General features: G+C 36.9%; 2 protein-coding genes, 4 long non-coding RNA genes, 4 other non-coding genes and 1 pseudogene across 12 annotated transcripts in view; 6 read left to right on the top strand and 5 right to left on the bottom strand.

The window, feature by feature from the left end:
* The window catches only part of LOC127378424 (uncharacterized), a 53,037-nt gene extending 38,341 nt beyond the window's left edge, over window positions 1-14,696 (bottom strand). The window contains exon 1 of the long non-coding RNA XR_007888043.1: window positions 14,606-14,696. This is a non-coding gene — a long non-coding RNA (uncharacterized LOC127378424). The remainder of the gene's footprint in view (window positions 1-14,605) is intronic.
* Window positions 1-21,104, top strand: part of LOC127378387 (uncharacterized) — an 86,273-nt gene that overhangs the window by 35,725 nt on the left and 29,444 nt on the right. The gene's annotated exons all lie outside the window — the stretch shown is intronic.
* LOC127378394 (poliovirus receptor homolog) overlaps window positions 1-21,104 on the top strand; it is a 35,109-nt gene that overhangs the window by 10,000 nt on the left and 4,005 nt on the right. Inside the window, exons 4-6 of the mRNA XM_051427210.1 lie at window positions 14,358-14,696; window positions 14,906-15,214; window positions 18,733-18,877. Of these exons, the coding sequence (XP_051283170.1) occupies window positions 14,358-14,696; window positions 14,906-15,214; window positions 18,733-18,877 (793 nt within the window). The remainder of the gene's footprint in view (window positions 1-14,357; window positions 14,697-14,905; window positions 15,215-18,732; window positions 18,878-21,104) is intronic.
* On the bottom strand, window positions 3,984-4,102 carry LOC127379011 (5S ribosomal RNA). Its single transcript, XR_007888265.1, has one exon. It is a non-coding gene; the product is annotated as a 5S ribosomal RNA (ribosomal RNA).
* Window positions 4,897-5,010, top strand: LOC127379004 (uncharacterized; annotated as a pseudogene).
* LOC127378420 (uncharacterized) lies at window positions 5,925-10,944 on the top strand. Its single transcript, XR_007888037.1, has 3 exons — window positions 5,925-6,312; window positions 10,432-10,551; window positions 10,933-10,944. It is a non-coding gene; the product is annotated as an uncharacterized LOC127378420 (long non-coding RNA).
* On the bottom strand, window positions 8,082-8,200 carry LOC127379010 (5S ribosomal RNA). The gene has a single exon (XR_007888264.1). It is a non-coding gene; the product is annotated as a 5S ribosomal RNA (ribosomal RNA).
* Window positions 8,998-9,116, top strand: LOC127379009 (5S ribosomal RNA). The gene has a single exon (XR_007888263.1). It is a non-coding gene; the product is annotated as a 5S ribosomal RNA (ribosomal RNA).
* Window positions 11,973-12,091, bottom strand: LOC127379002 (5S ribosomal RNA). The gene has a single exon (XR_007888258.1). It is a non-coding gene; the product is annotated as a 5S ribosomal RNA (ribosomal RNA).
* On the top strand, window positions 15,223-16,566 carry LOC127378422 (uncharacterized). Its single transcript, XR_007888039.1, has 3 exons — window positions 15,223-15,333; window positions 15,426-15,624; window positions 15,838-16,566. It is a non-coding gene; the product is annotated as an uncharacterized LOC127378422 (long non-coding RNA).
* The window catches only part of LOC127378423 (uncharacterized), a 57,038-nt gene continuing 53,804 nt past the window's right edge, over window positions 17,871-21,104 (bottom strand). For 2 of the 3 annotated variants that reach the window (XR_007888040.1, XR_007888042.1), the window contains one exon: window positions 19,953-20,720. This is a non-coding gene — a long non-coding RNA (uncharacterized LOC127378423). Of the gene's footprint in view, window positions 17,951-19,952; window positions 20,721-21,104 lie in introns of those variants that run through there. The other variant, XR_007888041.1, reaches the window with a different exon arrangement.

The raw sequence follows: 21,104 nt of genomic DNA, 5'->3' as shown, positions 1-21,104 counted from the left end.
AGAAATTACAGAAAGAAATTCTGCAGCCAGCCACAGACCGCGGACCCTGAGGCTCCCCTGACCCAAAACCCGCCAGCCACGGCCCCCGGACAATCAGACGCTGCTGTAGCCATCTTGCACCGTGCTGCTGCGGTATGTGTCTTACATTACTCCTGTATAGTCTAACACACATTTAAGTCATCCTAATGTGCTTTTTGTAGACACTGTAGGCCTTTTTGACGGGAGCGGGAATTTTTAAAACGGCTACCGCAGCATGTCGTCTTCTCGGCCGAGGGATCGTGAAGGCCACGATTATGAATATAAACGGAGCTCAACTTCTTTCATCTCACTCTTTACTGTATTCTTCGCTACAGCGGTTCCCAACCTGGAGCCCGGGACCCCCACTAGGGGTCGCCAAAGCTTCACAGGGTGTCGCAACTTAAACAGGTGCTAGAAAAGTCACTCATGGTGGTACTGTTGGGTCTCTGTAATTAATGTTAAAGAGTTCGGTCTAGACCTGCTCTATTTGAAAAGTGTCCTGAGATAACTTCTGTTATGAATTGGCGCTATACAAATAAAATTGAATTGAATTGAATTGAATTGAAAAGTATACACTTTTATTGTGGGTTTATTGTAGTTTTAATTCTAATATGAAATACCCATCAAATATGTCCCCAAGCAGGGGTCATCACTTCACTAAATTATATATATTATACAGTCCTTCCAGAAAAATGCAGAGTTTTTTTGTGACTGTTGCGGGCAAAAATCCTTGATTATGCAGCACGTTTTCTTAAAAAATGCGATGGAATATGCGGGAACTTTCAAAAACTGCGGTTTGATGAAAAAGAGAAAAAAAAAGTGATTCCCCCAACACCCTGTTTCACTAGGCTACTACCTTAATGTAAAGAGTCATTTCTTTTTACTTCCTATGAGCAAGCATACTACATCACAGAAAGTGCTGGGAATATTTAAGTTCTCATCTTGTTTTATTTCAGACCTTAATAAACACATGGCTCAAACTTACAAAACATTGATGAGTCAAACAAGTTCTGTAGCTTTACAAAAGGAATATGCTCCAACTTCTGTAAAAATGAATAAATAAAATATAAAAAAAAAAATGTGTGCTTCCTGTTTTACAGAGGTAGCTATACAAAACAGACATCTTCTGTTAAAATAAGTGCTTCCAATGCACAAAGTGCAATCTCTTACTGTAACGTACATTTACATACTACTAATATACTTACAACTGTAAGGTTTTTGAAACTAGTATGATTTATCCCACTGGTAACAAAAAAGTGCAATCTTTTTGTTGGAAAATGAGACTGATTTGCGGGCTTCATCATGGCTTCATCGCGGGGTTTGCAGCTTTTCGATGATGTTCACGTCACGTAATTATGTCACTTCATAATGTTCCCATGGCAACAGGGGAAAATGGCTGCTCTTGTTTGAAGTAAACGCAAAATTTTTCAACTTTCTGCTAAGATATATGTGACTTTTTTGCAACGAAAATGCAGGGATTATGAAATCATGCAAGCCAACATTTTGCGCAGAAATCGGCAATTTATGCGGCGAATTTGAAAAAATGCAGCCCCCGCATAAATATGCGTATTTTGGCTGATTATGCATTGAATTATGTGATCGCATAATCGCGTTTTTCTGAAGGGACTGCTTTGTTGTTCGAGAGGCTGTTCGCTTGTCGCTTTCACTGAATGTTCATCAACAGGTGGCGTTGATTTCCTCTGACAATAACAGCAAGAAAACAACAACAACAGTTTAAAACACCATGTTCCTTCTCACAATAATCTTTTATTTTCACCTCATGTAACTCGAGTGAATTTGACCGATTGTTTGTTTGTTTGGCCTTTCAGCCTCTCAGTGACCTTACAACTCACAAGAAACTTCAGTTCTTCATCTTATTTTCCTCCAGTTTCTCTCCCTTTTCCTCTCGTCCTTTACAGCATTGAAAGGGATTGAACTTCTTATACCAGGAGCCACAGAGAGAGACACTGTGACCCTCCTTTCTAGAGCTTTATAGTCTTTCCTCTGAACGTCCATCTACACAATTCAGTGACACACTCTTGAGACATTGGTGTCTTCTTGGTTCAAGGGCTTCTGTGTTTAGTCTCTTGGTGTTGTGTTATTATTAATAATAATTATAATAATAATACCCTAAATATTAATGTTGATTATGTTTTACTATTGTCAGTTGTTTTAGTTTGAAAGGGTTTACCGGAAACGTTTGTATGGTGTTGTGTCTGTCTTTACACTGTTGGATCTGACCGCTGACACTGACCGTATTTAGAAACGTGTGTTTGCTGCCCTCCAGTGGTCATAACGAGGAACTACAACACTACAATAAATCTGGTTTATTACAAAGATTCAACGTTATTTTATTGTCCTTTATAACGCAAAGGCTGTCGGATTAAATTCAGATATAATTCCCTTTATGGTACTTTAAAAAAAAAAAAAGACAAAAAAAAGTTGAATTATTGAGGAATAATTTAACAATCTCAGCCTTTTATTCATATTTAAGTGTACAAGTCAATATTAGTGTTATTATTACAAATGACTTATGTAGCATAAGTATTAGTACTAATGTATTGCGTTTTGTTGACTGTTAACGATCCCTTGAATAAGAAGAAGAGTATCTGCTGCCCTCCAGTGGCCACAATGAGGAACTACACCAAGGTGATCAAGTTAAGTTAGACATTATAAGATGACAACAATGCTACAACTTCCGGTTAAAGCTTTCAAAATAAATCTGTTACCAAACACAATTAGAAACGAACAGAATTAATATTTTTTTCTGTTGTAGTGAAAGATTAATCATTTGTATATCGTACTTGCATTTTTTTTATTGCACTTCAGATGTTTCTTAAGCTGTAGTAAGTGATAATTTAACCAATTTCTTTAAAAATGGGACCAATTTCTCTGTAGCTGGTTGAGCTAACTTTAGCGTCAGACAACCGGACAGACTCAAATACGGATACCTGTTTGGGACATACTGTTTTACTGACGTCAACGTTGATCTCAGTGTCGGGTTTTGTCAATTGCAGGTTTAAAATATTATGATATGATAAAAAAATAATATGATAAACTGTTAAACCAGCTGTTTGTCAGACAACTTTCCATCTTACGTTTTCTGCTCGCTAACAGTTAGCTAACGTTATCACAAAGGTTGTTTATGGAGAACAGACGTTTCACTCTGTTCTTCTTTTTATTACCGGTAAAAATACAGCCCGATACTTATCTTACCAAACATTAATAATGATATAGAGTGGTGTATCTTCATTTAAAAGACATATTTGGACAATATGCGGACACCTCTTGTGTAGAGACATCAATAATTTCTGGTATTTCATCAGTTACTGATTTTTTCAGTTGGGTTGTGGATTTATTTTGAAAGCAGTGGCCGGAAGTGTTATCATTATGTGATCATGTCTAACTTGAGTGTCGCTTTGTTGTAGTTCCTCACTGTGACCACTGGAGGGCAGCAAACAACTCCACCAGCATAAAGACAGACAACCAGAAACTGATGTTAGTTATACGTAGTTTTATTTAAAGCTAAATAATAATAATAATAATAATAATAATAATAATAGCCTTAATATTGATGTTTATTATAATTGTTTTTGTTATTTGTATATCTATGTAAAAATAAAATAGTGTGATATATATCTTTACTTTCCCAGAAACAAATAATCCATTATTAAATGTACAAATACATTAATAAAAGTTGGTAATTAAACATAAAACATAAATATCTATAAATCTATTTTCTAATTTATTTCTGTATTTCTGTGTAAATTAATCTGAAGCACAACTGCTGACAATAGTGAGATTAAGTTGACATTTGTATTTTATGTAACTGATTAATGAGTGACTCCATTTGTAGCCTAACTTTTTGTTCGACCTTTTAAAGAAGAAAAATAAATCTTCTGTGTTTATTAAGTGTAGTAGTAGCAGCAGCAGCGCCCCCTGTTGTCTGTACAGAGAAGTGTAAAAGCTTACAGCACCTGGTATTCCCAGGCGGTCTCCCATCCAAGTACTAACCAGGCCCGACCCTGCTTAGCTTCCGAGATCGGACGAGATCGGGCGTGTTCAGGGTGGTATGGCCGTAAGCGAAGATTCATATCACAAAGAGGATATTTAAAGGTGCTGTTATATGATGTAGTCTTATATTTTTATATGTAGATTGTTTCTAAACAAGATGAATAATTGTACAATAATATAAAATATCCATTATAACACACAGTGCATCTCCCTGTCATTGTTACATTATTATATATCATATTAAAGCATTTATCAACTCTGATGTATTACTATGGAAGCTGTATTTTCATGTTGTAGCTGCTGGAGGGTGAAACTGCTTTAATTACTTTATATACTGTTGAGTAGTTTAATCTGGAAGATATCACAAAGAGCATATTTAAAGATGTCGATGAACATCTGAGTGTATTTACATAAAAACAAATATCAGAATATTTCTATAAATTCTGGGTAAGAAGTTCTGATTACATCAATACAACTGAGTACAGTCTAATACATTTACTCAGTTACTTTATTTAAGTACAATTTTGAGGTACTTGTAGTTCCTCTTATTTTCTACTCCACTACTTTAATGTGATATCTTCCAGATTAAACTACTCAACAGTATATAAAGTAATTAAAGCAGTTTCACCTCCAGCAGCTACAACATGAAAATACAGCTTCCATAGTAATACATCAGAGTTGATAAATGCTTTAATATGATATATAATAATGTAACAATGACAGGGAGATGCACTGTGTGTTATCATGGATATTTTATATTATTGTACAATTATTCATCTTGTTTAGAAACAATCTACATATAAAAATATAAGACTACATCATATAACAGCATCTTTAAATAGCCTCTTTGTGATATGAACCTTCGCTTACGGCCATACCACCCTGAACACGCCCGATGTCGCTAAGCAAGCTAAGCAGGGTCGGGCCTGGTTAGTACTTGGATGGGAGACCGCCTGGGAATACCAGGTGCTGTAAGCTTTACACTTCTCTGTACAGACAGCAGGGGCGCTGCTGCTGCTACACTGGAGGAAACAACTGGGAGCTGACATAACTCAGAAACAGGTTTTCTTGAATACTCCAGTATATGTTTATTTATTTGAAAATGAAGTCAATGTTTTTCTCTTTTTTGGTTTGCAAAACTTCATACAGCTCAGTTGCCTCGGTGATCGTTTGTTTGATATGTTTTGCATCATGAAATACTGAAATAGATGAAATGCTCTGTTGTACTTTTAAGGATTTTGTAAACTTGTATTGTATTTGGATATTCTTCTAAATAGGTGATCGTATACTTGAAAGAGGGATTATGGGAAAAATGTTGATTTGAATATACAGTATGGAGTCACCCGAGTTATTTGCATCATAGTAAACTTGTATCTTAAAAACAGAACTGTCTGTAAGCGATATCTGAATCAATCTGCCTTCATTCAGATGAAGGTTGTGTTTTATCTTCCAGGTATTAAACTCTTTCTGAATAAGTTGTAAAGCAGTTTCACCTCTGAGCCCTTTACATGGTGAATCTTCTCTAGCTGAGGCATCACTGACTATAACACTGTCTTCTTACAGTGGGAGAAACACAATAACTGCTCTCACTTTAATGTCATATTTAGAGTTTAACCTCGCTGGTTTCACAAAAATTGAAATTTTTTATCATAGTTAAACACTGTACTACTTGTAACTCTGCTACTGTGCTCCCCTCACCAACTGTGTTGCAGTATTAAGATAGATCTTATTTACAGGAAACACCATTTTAAAATCCAGACATGGTGTTGTTCTCAGCACAGGCTTACTGAAGCCTGGACGTTGGCATCAGAAAAGACCACCAACATTTACACAGACAGCAGGTATGCATTTGGAGTAGAACATGATTTTGGTACTGAGTAAGTACACTAGACAAGTTGTGTTTTCTCTTATTCTGAACTATGTGCGTTTAAGGTATTTGATTTTCTCTCATTGTGTGAGCATTGTATGCTCAAAGGAGGAAGTTGTACTGGAAAAATACAACTAAGACTATGCATGAAGTGGGAAGTTGTTTTAAAAACGTTAAAGGTGCTAATCAGCTGAAAGCACAGTCTAATTTGTTTCCTGTTTGTTTCCTTAGTATTTGACACTGTTTGTCATTTTAACACCAAGAACTTGGGTCACAGGAGAGAAAGTTGCGCTTTGGTCAAAGCAGCAGCAAACAGAGTGTATGATCTATTTGTGACGGGTGACAGCCTCTTCCTTTACAGCCTGTGTATATTGTCTTTTCTGGACATTATATAAGGAACTCAGTGTCAGCAGGTTGCAGCTTCAGAGAATTTCCTTCACTGAAGACATTTTCACCAACTGGTGCCGACAATCTCCTGCCTGGACCACAGCCGGTGAATCAACCAACCAACAAACCAACAAACCACTCATCAGGTAAGAACCTGATATGAAAAAGCTCCTATCATAGCGATCTGTATTTTGATGTATATAGCTTGTAGCGTGGACCCAGGAAGTTCAATATTATTTGACAGCTAAAGATTATTTTATGCATCATTTTTTAACTGTAGGAATTTATGTTTTTCTGTGAGAGGCAAAGACACAAACACAAAATGAAAGTTAATCGAGGCCGACTGACATTTTCAGTAAGGCAGAGGAGAGGAGTTATACAGGGAGGATAAAATGAGCCAGTCTGTGTGCAGGACATGGACAGTAGGGAAGAACTATTATATACATAAACTTAAAACACTACACTGCCTTTATTATAGTGACAGGTGAAGACAGACAGAGACAGGGGATGACGCGCAGCAAAGGGCTGCAGGTTGGATTTGAACTCTGGGCAGCTGCAGCAAGGACTGAGCCTCGGTACACGGGGTTGCCAGCTCTACCCACTGAGCTATCCGGGCTCCCAAGTTATACAGCTTTTGAGGGAAAGAATGAAATATGTTGGTAAAGTAATTGTGAAGATATCACTTGTGATGCTCTAAATTCTCTGTATGAACAATCTTTTGTTTTTTCCTTCACCAGTGAACCATGAAGATCCAAACTGCCTGTCTGCTTCTCGTGCTGATCTCTGCCACAGCGCTCACTGAGGCTCTGGACTTCTATCAGAAGCATGTCGACAATCAGATGACAGGCAATAACTGTGATACAAAAATGAGGCCAATCAATGAGGACTACGAGGAGTATCATGGAGAAGAATGCAAGTCAATAAATACCTTCATCGTGAGCAATGATGAAGAAGTTGGCGCCCTCTGTAATAATGTACGTGGAGAACGTAAAATCACAAGTGGGCGAGTGTTTACAGTTGTTATTTGTAGGTTTGTCTATATTGACATAGGTTGTCACTACAGGGGTAAAACTATAAACAATTATGCAATTACAATCATATGTAAAAATGGAAAGCCTGTGCACTATGTAAGATAAATAGGGAAAACAAATTAACGTTTTGCTGTAATGATTTTAAACAGTAATTTACAAGTTTTGCTCAACAATAGAGAATTTATTGTAAGATTACAGACAAATGTTCGGCCCATAAATAAGAGAATAAATCTACAAATACACAAATGATAATTTCACTGTTTTAAATGAGCTCTTTATACTTTTATTTAACCGTTTCCTGTTAACAACTTTATTGTATAAAACCTGCGACATATATGATGATTGAAAATGCCAAAAATCAAACAACAAATAAAGTGAATTCAACACATTGTTACATTTATTTTCTTTTATGTTTGCATTTACTGTGTCATCATTAAATGATTCGTCTTGTGAACTGTGTGTAGAAATATGACTTCATATTGTTATATCACCTATAAAGAGGCTTTATGTTTCATAAGAACTCGCAGTTATTCTGAACTATGATTTACTGTCTGCTTCGTTGAACTTTTAATAATTTTAAAAACTTATATTGTCTAGTTTCTCAAAATAAAGAGGAATTCTGGTAGAAATGTTAATTTGAGTATCGTGGTCACAGTAAGGAGTCACAAGAGTTATGTCAGCTCCCAGTTGTTTCCTCCAGTGTAGCAGCAGCAGCAGCAGCAGCAGCAGCAGCGCCCCCTGCTGTCTGTACAGAGAAGTGTAAAAGCTTACAGCACCTGGTATTCCCAGGCGGTCTCCCATCCAAGTACTAACCAGGCCCGACCCTGCTTAGCTTCCGAGATCGGACGAGATCGGGCGTGTTCAGGGTGGTATGGCCGTAAGCGAAGGTTCATATCACAAAGAGGATATTTAAAGATGATGATATATGATGTAGTCTTATATTTTTATATGTAGATTGTTTCTAAACAAGATGAATAATTGTACAATAATATAAAATATCCATAATAACACACAGTGCATCTCCCTGTCATTGTTACATTATTATATATCATATTAAAGCATTTATCAACTCTGATGTATTACTATGGAAGCTGTATTTTCATGTTGTAGCTGCTGGAGGTGAAACTGCTTTAATTACTTTATATACTGTTGAGTAGTTTAATCTGGAAGATATCACAAAGAGCATATTTAAAGATGTCGATGAACATCTGAGTGTATTTACATAAAAACAAACATCAGAATATTTCTATAAATTCTGGGTAAGAAGTTCTGATTACATCAATACAACTGAGTACAGTCTAATACATTTACTCAGTTACTTTATTTAAGTACAATTTTGAGGTACTTGTAGTTTAATCCTCGTATTTTCTACTCCACTACTTTAATGTGATATCTTCCAGATGAAACTACTCAACAGTATATAAAGTAATTAAAGCAGTTTCACCTCCAGCAGCTACAACATGAAAATACAGCTTCCATAGTAATACATCAGAGTTGATAAATGCTTTAATATGATATATAATAATGTAACAATGACAGGGAGATGCACTGTGTGTTATCATGGATATTTTATATTATTGTACAATTATTCATCTTGTTTAGAAACAATCTACAAATAAAAATATAAGACTACATCATATTACAGCACCTTTAAATATCCTCTTTGTGATATGAACCTTCGCTTACGGCCATACCACCCTGAACACGCCCGATCTCGTCCGATCTCGGAAGCTAAGCAGGGTCGGGCCTGGTTAGTACTTGGATGGGAGACCGCCTGGGAATACCAGGTGCTGTAAGCTTTACACTTCTCCGTACAGACAGCAGGGGGCTGCTGCTGCTGCTGCTGCTGCTGCTGCTACACTGGAGGAAACAACTGGGAGCTGACATAACTCAGAAACAGGTTTTCTTGAATACTCCAGTATATGTTTATTTATTTGAAAATGAAGTCAATGTTTTTCTCTTTTTGGTTTGCAAAACTTCATACAGCTCAGTTGCCTCGGTGATCGTTTGTTTGATATGTTTTGCATCATGAAATACTGAAATACATGAAATGCTCTGTTGTACTTTTAAGGATTTTGTAAACTTGTATTGTATTTGGATATTCTTCTAAATAGGTCATCGTATACTTGAAAGAGGGATTACGGGAAAATGTTGATTTGAATATACAGTATGGAGTCACCCGAGTTATTTGCATCATAGTAAACTTGTATCTTAAAAACAGAGCTGTCTGTAAGCGATATCTGAATCAATCTGCCTTCATTCAGATGAAGGTTGTGTTTTATCTTCCAGGTATTAAACTCTTTCTGAATAAGTTGTAAAGCAGTTTCACCTCTGAGCCCTTTACATGGTGAATCTTCTCTAGCTGAGGCATCACTGACTATAACACTGTCTTCTTACAGTGGGAGAAATACAATAACTGCTCTCACTTTAATGTCATATTTAGAGTTTAACCTCGCTGGTTTCACAAAAATTTAAATTCTTTATCACAGTTAAACACTGTACTACTTGTAACTCTGCTACTGTGCTCCCCTCACCAACTGTGTTGCAGTATTAAGATAGATCTTATTTACAGGAAACACCATTTTAAAATCCAGACATGGTGTTGTTCTCAGCACAGGCTTACTGAAGCCTGGACGTTGGGATCAGAAAAGACCACCAACATTTGCACAGACAGCAGGTATGCATTTGGAGTAGAACATGATTATGGTACTGAGTAAGTACACTAGACAAGTTGTGTTTTCTCTTATTCTGAACTATGTGTTTAAGGTATTTGATTTTCTCTCATTGTGTGAGCATTGTATGCTCAAAGGAGGAAGTTGTACTGGAAAAATACAACTAAGACTATGCATGAAGTGGGAAGTTGTTTTAAAAACGTTAAAGGTGCTAATCAGCTGAAAGCACAGTCTAATTTGTTTCCTGTTTGTTTCCTTAGTATTTGACACTGTTTGTCATTTTAACACCAAGAACTTGGGTCACAGGAGAGAAAGTTGCGCTTTGGTCAAAGCAGCAGCAAACGGAGTGTATGATCTATTTGTGACGGGTGACAGCCTCTTCCTTTACAGCCTGTGTATATTGTATTTTCTGGACATTATATAAGGAACTCAGTGTCAGCAGGTTGCAGCTTCAGAGAATTTCCTTCACTGAAGACATTTTAACCAACTGGTGCCGACAATCTCCTGCCTGGACCACAGCCGGTGAATCAACCAACCAACAAACCAACAAACCACTCATCAGGTAAGGAACCTGATATGAAAAAGCTCCTATCATAGCGATCTGTATTTTGATGTATATAGCTTGTAGCGTGGACCCAGGAAGTTCAATATTATTTGACAGCTAAAAATTATTTTACGCATCATTTTTTAACTGAAGGAATGTAAGTTTTTTCTGTGAGAGGCAAAGACACAAAAACAAAACTAAAGTTCACAAAAATTGAAGAGGAGTTATACAGGGAGGGAGGAGAAAATTAGCCTATTAAAACACTATACTACATTTATAGTGAATAGTTACAGTTTTTGAGGGAAAGAATGAAATATGTTGGTAAAGTAATTGTGAAGATATCACTTGTGATGCTCTAAATTCTCTGTATGAACAATCTTTTGTTTTTTCCTTCACCAGTGAACCATGAAGATCCAAACTGCCTGTCTGCTTCTCGTGTTGATCTCTGCCACAGCGCTCACTGAGGCTCTGAACTTCTATCAGAAGCATGTCGACAATCAGATGACAGGCAATAACTGTGATACAAAAATGGAGCCAATCAATGAGGACTACGAGGAGTATCATGGAGAAGAATGCAAGTCAATAAATACCTTCATCGTGAGCAATGATGAAGAAGTTGACGCCCTCTGTAATAATGTACGTGGAGAACGTAAAATCACAAGTGGGCGAGTCTTTACAGTTGTTATTTGTAGGTTTGTCTATATTGACATAGGTTGTCACTACAGGGGTAAAACTATAAACAATTATGCAATTACAATCATATGTAAAAATGGAAAGCCTGTGCACTATGTAAGATAAATAGGGAAAACAAATTAACGTTTTGCTGTAATGATTTTAAACAGTAATTTACAAATTCTGCTAAACAATAGAGAATTTATTGTAAGATTACAGACAAATGTTCGGCCCATAAATAACAGAATAAATCTACAAATACACAAATGATAATTTCACTGTTTTAAATGAGCTCTGTATACTTTTATTTAACCGTTTCCTGTTAACAGCTTTATTGTATAAAACCTGCGACATATATGATGATTGAAAATGCCAAAAATCAAACAACAAATAAAGTGAATTCAACACATTGTTACATTTATTTTCTTTTATGTTTGCAATTACTGTGTCATCATTAAATGATTCGTCTTGTGAACTGTGTAGAAATATGACTTCATATTGTTATATCACCTATAAAGAGGCTTTATGTTTCATAAGAACTCGCAGTTATTCTGAACTATGATTTACTGTCTGCTTCGTTGAACTTTTAATGATTTTAAAAACTTATATTGTCTAGTTTCTCAAAATAAAGAGGAATTCTGGTAGAAATGTTAATTTGAGTATCGTGGTCACAGTAAGGAGTCACAAGAGTTATGTCGGCTCCCAGTTGTTTCCTCCAGTGTAGCAGCAGCAGCAGCGCCCCCTGCTGTCTGTACAGAGAAGTGTAAAGCTTACAGCACCTGGTATTCCCAGGCGGTCTCCCATCCAAGTACTAACCAGGCCCGACCCTGCTTAGCTTCCGAGATCGGACGAGATCGGGCGTGTTCAGGGTGGTATGGCCGTAAGCGAAGGTTTATATCACAAAGAGCATATTTAAAGATGCTGTTATATAACTTAGTCTTATATTTTTATATGTAGATTGTTTCTAGACAAGATGAATAATTTTACAATAATATATAATATCCATGATAACACACAGTGCATCTCCCTGTCATTGTTACATTATTATATATCATATTAAAGCATTTATCAACTCTGATGTATTACTATGGAAGCTGTATTTTCATGTTGTAGCTGCTGGAGGTGAAACTGCTTTAATTACTTTATATACTGTTGAGTAGTTTAATCTGGAAGATATCACAAAGAGGATATTTAAAGATGTCAATGAACATCTGAGTGTATTTACATAAATACAACCATCAACATGTTTCTATAAATTCTGGGTAAGAAGTTCTGATTACAACAATACAACTGAGTACAGTCTAATACATTTACTCAGTTACTTTATTTAAGTATAATTTTGAGGTACTTGTAGTTTAATCCTCGTATTTTCTTTAATGTGATATCTTCCAAATTAAATCAAATACATCTCTGGGTCCATTAACCCAGTGGTTCCCAACCTTTTTTCCATGAAGCCCCCCCAACCCCTACCCGCATACACGCACTAAATAGGTAATAAATAGCTTAATGAATTTAAATGTGGACCAAAAATATGTTTCAATTTGGATTATACAGAGTTTTGATTATCCAATTGGATGTGTTATTGGGATTTTACAGCAGACAAAGTTGTGCGCACCCCCTGTGATCTCTGGTTGGGAACCACTGCTTTAACCCATAAACCAAACAAAAGCCTCCAACCCTGTGGAGATGCTGCATGGCTCAGCTGAACATGTGGTCCAGCTAGTTTAGTGAGTGCAGTCAGAATGAACACTGCCTACAACCTGATGCACACATTATCTGCACTAATAGGACACAGTCTGAGCTTCAAGGGCAACATACATGAGCTCCAAACCATTAACTTCTCTGGATTTACTGGCAGATAACAAACAATGTGTGTAGCAGCCCCACAAGCATTAGAGGCTGCCCTAGCCATGCCTGATTGGGAAATTTGGTACACATTTCACACTTTACACACGCTGGTAAATATCTGTTCTGGATTCATGAATGAGTTAGAGAAACACAATCTGAAATGTAGTGATTAAGACTAAATAGACAGAAAACCCACATCTTCAAATCTTCCAGTTACTTTTCAAACGTGTTGAGACATTTTATTTGTGACTCTTGAGCTGTTTACTCCAATCTTTTGACTTAACAGACAGATTTACACCACTTAAGTTTAACTTTATTATGTGGAAATCCCCTCATTCAGTGCACTGAGAGGTCAGACAGTAATATATTAATTATTAACTAATCCAAATCTCTGAGTAGTGGGATGTACCATTGTGTTGTTATAGGGGTGATAAGCGTCACTCGCTGTTTATATCGTATTCTAAACAGCGAATTAGTTTATCTACCATTTATTATTGAATTATAGGCTTTTGTTATAAATGTATAATGTTCCCTATATACTGTAAAAGCTCGTGTTTCTACATTGTTGGTAAATAGTTGTTTCTATGACACCCGCCTCCCCACTTTACACAGAAGTGCGCACGCAGTTAACGTACAGTGACAGCTTTCAGTTTCAATGAGTTGGCGGTAGATTCAGTAAAGATGACACAACCTGCAGTTTTATATTTATTTTGTGCGTTTGTAGTTTTTCAGAAAGGTAAGATTAATACTTTGTGTTTCTGTCATTTTATATAAATAAATTATTTTAATTAAACTGAGACTTTGTTGTTCTTTGTTTACTGTAATTCAGCAGTTAAGTTAACCACGTTGTTGGCGCTTCATCAGAATCAGAATCGGGTTTATTGCCAAGTACAAGGAATTTGTCTTGGTGCATAAAAAGCACACCAAAAAAATTTAAATATAAATAAATAAAGATAAGGATAAAGATCTAAACTGTGCAGGAAAGACATTTACAATGTTTTAGTTTACACGTTTCAGCTGGTTGATGGTAAAATTGGCAAATTCACCTTAATTTTTAATAGTTGAGCTACAGAAGAATAATGCATCCAGAAGGAAACGAACAGAAAATGTTACAATTATTATTGTTATTTAAAAAAGATTATTTATAAAAGGGAAGTTATATTTCCACTGTGCTTCACTCTGGCTAACAGTTGAGACTGCAGCCTGAACAACACACACAGACACACACACACACACACACACACACACACACACACACACACACACACACACTAACTTACCTCTGAAACCATCTTCTCCTGCAGGTCTAACAGCTCTGGTACAGACACAGCAGACTGTGATGGCAGCAGTGGGAGAAGAGGCTCATTTAAACTGTCAGCTGATGCAAAATAAAGATGTTGTTCAAGTCACATGGCAGAAAGTTTCACCTGAGGGAGAGAAGAATATTGCCATCCACAACAAATACTTTGGTCCAAGAGTGATTCCTGACTTTATTGATAAAGTGGAGTTTAAAGATGATGGACTGCAGAACAACTCCATAGTTATCAGGAACCTGACAGAGCAGGATGAAGGCTGCTATCAATGTTTGTTCAACACCTACCCTGATGGTGCTCTCACTGCTATAACCTGTCTCCAGGTCTATGGTAAGAACATTTTAAATATTCATACAGCAGAGGGCGCTATCGGCTTTACTTGTCACTTACATCAGTAACTGTATCAAGGCAGCAGTTCTAGAAAAAGAGAGGGAAATGTGTATTATTTTTAATAATCATTCTCTATTGATGTATCTCAATCTGCCTCATTCTCCACTGATGTAATTAATTTGCTGTGTGTCCCTGTGTGTCCTGTGCAGAGCTGCATGAACCCATCCTACATGTTAGAGAATCAAACTCTCCTGAAGAGGCAGTTGTGTCCTGCTCGGCCACAGGTCGACCTGCTCCCACAGTAACATTAAGAGTCCTGCAACAAGACCTCCACTTCTCAAACTACAGCTCTGTCAGTGTCACCAACACCAACGGTACAGTCGCTGTCACCACCACAGCTGTGCTGTCTGGTTACCGTGGCAACAGCACAGAGGTTGGATGTGCAGCGCGAGTGCTCTCTGGTCCTCAGATAGAGGTGTTTATGATGATTCCTGAGGTCAAACAGTCGTCTGCTGATGGTGAGAAACACTTCCAAACATACACATTCAGAGACTGATCAATACTTTATGATTCTGATGTTTTTTGTTTCTTTTTACACGTTTTGATGATGAATCTGGATCTAAAGACAGGGATCGCAGTAAGTTAATGTTTAGATGTGATACTCCTATATGATCTGTTGTTGTTTTGTAACTGCTGCGTGTCAATCTAATTTTTCTCTTTTTCTCACAGTTTGGATTTTGATCATTGTATTCTCCGTGGTCGGGGTCTGTGGTCCAATTACTGCATTAATCTATTTCCGTAAAACAAAATCTGAATCTCAGTCTATGAAAGCTGATAAATGTTGTTCAGCTTTAACTGCATCAGCACCCTCCAATCTGTCACACGGCGACACTGAGATGAACGAGACGACAACCAACGACACTCAGAAGTAAGACACTCTTTATACTGTCATTCTTCACTTGTAACTCAACATTATTTGTACTCTCTCTGTTGTATATTGTCACATTGTGTCTATATATCTACCTATTAATCTTTACTGCATGTGTAAAGTAAATTCTGATCACTGTGTGTGTATAACCTGTTCAGATTACTTTATTTATGCAGTATTCATATAGTAATGAAACACTGTTTGTATCTGAAGGGCCGAAACATCTTCGGTCACACAGGAGAGCGATGGGGTCAGACAACGGCCGTCGCCTGTGAAGACTGAACCAAGTGATAACCTGAATCCATCACCTTCAACATCAGTACAACTGTAGAATGAATCTGACTGACACAGTTTCATTGTCATTGTGTGAATCTATGCGTTACATTAATGCACATCCCTTCGATTTATCCTGCTAATATCATTATCTGTTGCACTAACTGTTCAGCTCTTCATTTATTTAATTGCACATGTCTCTTTTTATATTTGTATATATTGTCTCTTTTTATCGTCTCCATTTTATCTTTATTCATATTTTTCTATGTTTCATTGTTATGCACCAATTTACAAAAACAAATTCCTTGTATGTGAAAACTTACTTGACAATAAGCCTGATTGTGATTCTGATCAGAGCTCTGAACGCAAAATATGTCGTCACTGTGAAAGAAATAAAAGGTTACACTTTAAATTCTATAGAGTTTAAGTAAGAGAGGAAATATGATATTTAAGTTTTATTAAATGTCTTGTATTAGAGGAGGTTTATAAACATTCAAACGCCTATAACTGTACATTTGTAATATACATGATGACTGTATATAATTAATGATTTTTTAAAATACTTTTGCATTTTCCTTATTTTGCCAATACTTGACAGAAGTTGTAAGAGGAAAAGATCATAAGATTCACATTATCACTAATAATAAAATACAATTCACATGTAATGTCCATGCTACATGATTTTTTGAAATTACTAACTGAACTATTACTGCTGCCACTGCTTTTATGTTTTCTCTGACTTTATAACAACAATAATTGACATATTGTTCACATTAAGATGTAATTCATATCCAGCTGTCCCTCAATGTCAGCTGCAGATTGGAGTACATTGGAGTGCAGTATGAGGGACACAGTATTACACTGGAGAATCTACTTGGAAATCAATCATAGAAAGTACATAATATTTTGTATTCATTATTTAAGAAAAACAGGAATATTAGAATTTAGTTTGATTGTTTTTTTTCCTGCCAATCTCCTGCTCCACACTCCACCCAGCAGGTGGCGGTGATACACCTATATGCTGGTTTTTCATCCGGAAGAACTTACCTGGTAGTTACCTGGCTTTTGTTGTCACCTTTGAATATTGGCGGGAGATGAACAATGCGGCAGAGATGAGCCACCGTGCAGTCATACATGTGCTGTGTGTGCTGGGAGTCTTTCAGAAAGGTGAGTTAGAGAACAATCAGTGTGTTTCACTCAGAATCAAACTTTTTTTAATTTTAATTATTATTATAATACAGACAGTTGATCGGTTACAGCTCAGTGACTGTTGCTTCACTTCTGCCATAGCTGATCTGCAAATGCATGTGGAGGCTTGTGTGTGTGTGTGTGTGTGTGTGTGTGTGTGTGTGTGTGTGTGTGTGTGTGTGTGTGTGTGTGTGTGTGTGTGTGTGTGTGTGTGTGTGTGTGTGTGTGAACTGATGTTATGGTCTTTTATTGTGTAAATTAGTGACTATTTCTAGTCCGGATTTGACAAGTCTAAAGTGGGTTTCAGAGAGTGTTAGGGCTTTACTGAAAGCTTTTACAGCAGTAAGAGGAGCAAAACACTGAGGATCGGTCGCTCAGCACTTTAAGTTAAATATCCCTCAAGTTTTCCCTGAACAGCCGAATCGAAAACCAACTTCAGCGTTCGGTAGGACTGTATTATAGCTCCTTTAATACCTGTTAAGTGTTGTAATTTGATGGCGCCCTTACTCCCTGTATTATGGTAGACTGATATACTGTACTGCTGTATTGTATAAGGTTTACGGTACGTACAGGACATGATGTCACCACGCTCCCAGTGAGCGCCAGTTGTTCTGTGTGAGCCATATTGTTAAATAAATATGCCAAGAGGCTAAAGATGGTTCGACTATGTTCTGCTTATCCTCCATACACTTCAGTAAAAACCTTTAACAATACCAACTCACACCTCTGAAACCATCTTCTCCTGCAGGTCTAACAGCTCTGGTACAGACACAGCAGACTGTGATGGCAGCAGTGGGAGAAGAGGCTCATTTAAACTGTCAGCTGATGCAAAATAAAGATGTTGTTCAAGTCACATGGTGGAAACCTGAGGGAGATAAGACTCTTGCCACTTCTAGCAAACCCTTTGGTCCAAGAGTGAATCCTAACTTAATTGATAAAGTGGAGTTTAAAGATGCTGGACTGCAGAACAACTCCATAGTTATCAGGAACCTGACAGAGCAGGATGAAGGCTGCTATCAATGTTTGTTTAATTCCTACCCTGATGGTGCTCTCACTGCTATAACCTGCATCAAACTCTATGGTAAGAACATTTATTCATTATTAGAGACATTTCCAATATTAATCTCTTCTAAAACTTACATACTGGACAACAAGTATCCTGTCAGAAGCTGATGTCTTTGTAACACCTTCATTAATATGCTGTGTGTCCCTGTGTGTCCCTGTGTGTCCTGTGCAGAGCTGCATGAACCCATCCTACATGTTAGAGAATCAAACTCTCCTGAAGAGGCAGTTGTGTCCTGCTCGGCCACAGGTCGACCTGCTCCCACAGTAACATTAAGAGTCCTGCAACAAGACCTCCACTTCTCAAACTACAGCTCTGTCAGTGTCACCAACAACAACGGTACAGTCGCTGTCACCACCACAGCTGTGCTGTCTGGTTACCGTGGCAACAACACAGAGGTTGGATGTGCAGCGCGAGTGCTCTCTGGTCCTCAGATAGAGGTGTTTATGATGATTCCTGAGGTCAAACAGTCGTCTGCTGATGGTGAGAAACACTTCCAAACGTGTTTTTAATTATTAACTTTTGATCTGTAGTTTCTATATGAATGTTGAGTGCTTATCACTAAATTTCCTCTTTTCTCACAGATTCCACCTGGATCATTGTGTTGTCTGTGGTTGTGTGCTTTGTTGGTGTTGGTGTTGGTGTTTGTGTTTGTGTTCGTTTTCGTGTTCGTGTTCGTGTTTGTGTTGAAGTCATCATATTGCTGCTCATAAGAAAACATCAAAACAGGTAATTTTTTAACATTGAACTCAACATCTGTGTTGTTTTAATACCAGCGTCTCACAGTTAATATGTTAATGACTGACTGAGATCTTTTCAGCCAAAACTCATAAATACATAATTGATAAATGTTTGTTCAGCACTGACTTTTATTCAACTTTCAGTCTGTCACACAGAGACCCTGAAGACATCAAGACACCACAAAAAACAACTGAACTCATTCTTGAGTAAGATAATTTATTCATTTTAAAACTTATACATATTAATTTTTATTTGTTTTGCTTCTGACTAATAAAATTGACTAATGTTTTATTTTCATCTGAAGGACCAAAACACCTTTAATGCAGCAAGAGAACGAGTTAAGGCAACAGAGAACGTCTTGTGAGAAGAAAAGTGACAACTCAGAAACATCGTCTTCAACAGGAAGTTGTCTACAATCGCTGTTTGACCATAATGAAATGTTTAGTGACACATTGGTAGAGGAAGATTTAACTAAATAACTGTTTTGTTTACAGAAACGTAATATAGAAAAATGGTATTCTGAGCTGCATGTTGAGTGTAAATGCATTTAACGTATATATGTATATTTATTTTCTACATGTATTTTAATAAAATATTGTTTTTCTTTTTCTTTTTGTTCGTCATAATAATTATAAAATGTAATTTTGCTACTTATAATATATTTGAGGGTTGTAGAGTCAGATATCACTGTGGTGATTTATTAACTTATTTGAAATAAATACAAACATTCATATTGCAAATAATAATAATCAGATTGACAGAAGAAGAGTTTAGGCTGTTTTGTGGCAGGAACTCAATTCAGTTCAGTCGTAGTTTGAATCAGTGAACTCCACTTTCACATTACCTGTAGCTCAGGAAGCATCTCCAGCACTGGGAGCTGACTTTGTTGTGGACTGTCAGTGTTAGACTACGGATGTATTGATTATGCTTCAGCAGCAATAAGATCAAACTTTCAGACTGTTGAGCTGCCTTTAAAAAACCTCCTGTTCCCACTCGTCAGGTTGTTCTGTGTTAATGTCAATGCAGTCGTACATTTCACAGCTGGAAGGTTAAGGAAAAGGTGTCAGAGGCAAATGCATCATTACTTTATTGTTGTTCAGACATGATGAGTGTTGACTGATGTTGTTAGTTCATGTAATGTTGGAATATTTTAGCAATTAAATTCTGGACCTTGAGCATTAACCATTCACTTAAATCAAATAATGACTGTGGGATCAGTGACAGCCAGTTCCCATTAAAGATATTAACATCACTGAGTTTGTCTGCTGTTGAAGTTTAACAGCTCCTCTAAACTTTTAGCTTTCACATCAGGATACTGAGGAAGGAAAAACAGATTTATCCTTCAAATTCACACTATATATATATATATAAAGATATATATCATATTATATTATATTTGACAAAAATAAATGCAAATGTCTCTGAAACCCTCTTCTCCTGCAGGTCTAACAGTGTACAGTGGGAGAAGAGGCTCATTTAAACTGTCAGCTGATGCAAAATAAAGATGTTGTTCAAGTCACATTGTGGAAACCTGAGGGAGAGAAGACTCTTGCCTCCTACAACAAACACTTTGGTCCAAGAGTTCATCCTCTGTGGACTGTGGAGGTCTGTTAAAGTCTTTTTAAAGGGTCTGAAACGTATTTTCAACCTCTGAAGAGCCGTCGTACAAACAGTCTCTTCTCCAGACCTTAAACAAAGCTCATGGAGTGTATTGATCTGGACAAGCAGCTGTTTTCCTTCGCTGAAGATGTGATGAGGATTTGTGGACTACGTTCAGCCTCACACTGCAGGATGACCAGTCGCAGGTATTCTTCACCTGCTGTCTTCCTGTCTGTGAATTAATGAATTCAGTTAATATATTCTTGTGTTTTAATCAACAGTCTGTAAAGCAGCTGTTGATTTAAGCTCATTTATTCAACAGTGTGGAAAAGAGAGCACAGTGTGTCTGTTCAGTTAACTTCAATCACTGTACAGATGGAGAATCCACTTACTTTCACGCGATCTTTGTGGTCAGAAATTACATTTATTGACTTTATTTACAACTTGTGAAATAGGTCAAATTTGTCCTGGTTGTTGTCTTTTGTGAAAGAACTGATACTGAAAGATTAATCGGTTAATACAGCATAAAAACAGCCCCAGCTCATTAATAATGACTCCAGCAGATCAAAAACATTCATGTACACAGTTTTAATTAACATCTAAACTTCACTCCAAA

This window comes from Dicentrarchus labrax, unplaced genomic scaffold, assembly GCF_905237075.1.
Source record: "Dicentrarchus labrax unplaced genomic scaffold, dlabrax2021, whole genome shotgun sequence".
NCBI lineage: Eukaryota > Metazoa > Chordata > Actinopteri > Moronidae > Dicentrarchus > Dicentrarchus labrax.
The sequence above is the reverse complement of the archived record's forward strand: the minus strand, read 5'-3'. Positions and strand labels throughout refer to the sequence as shown.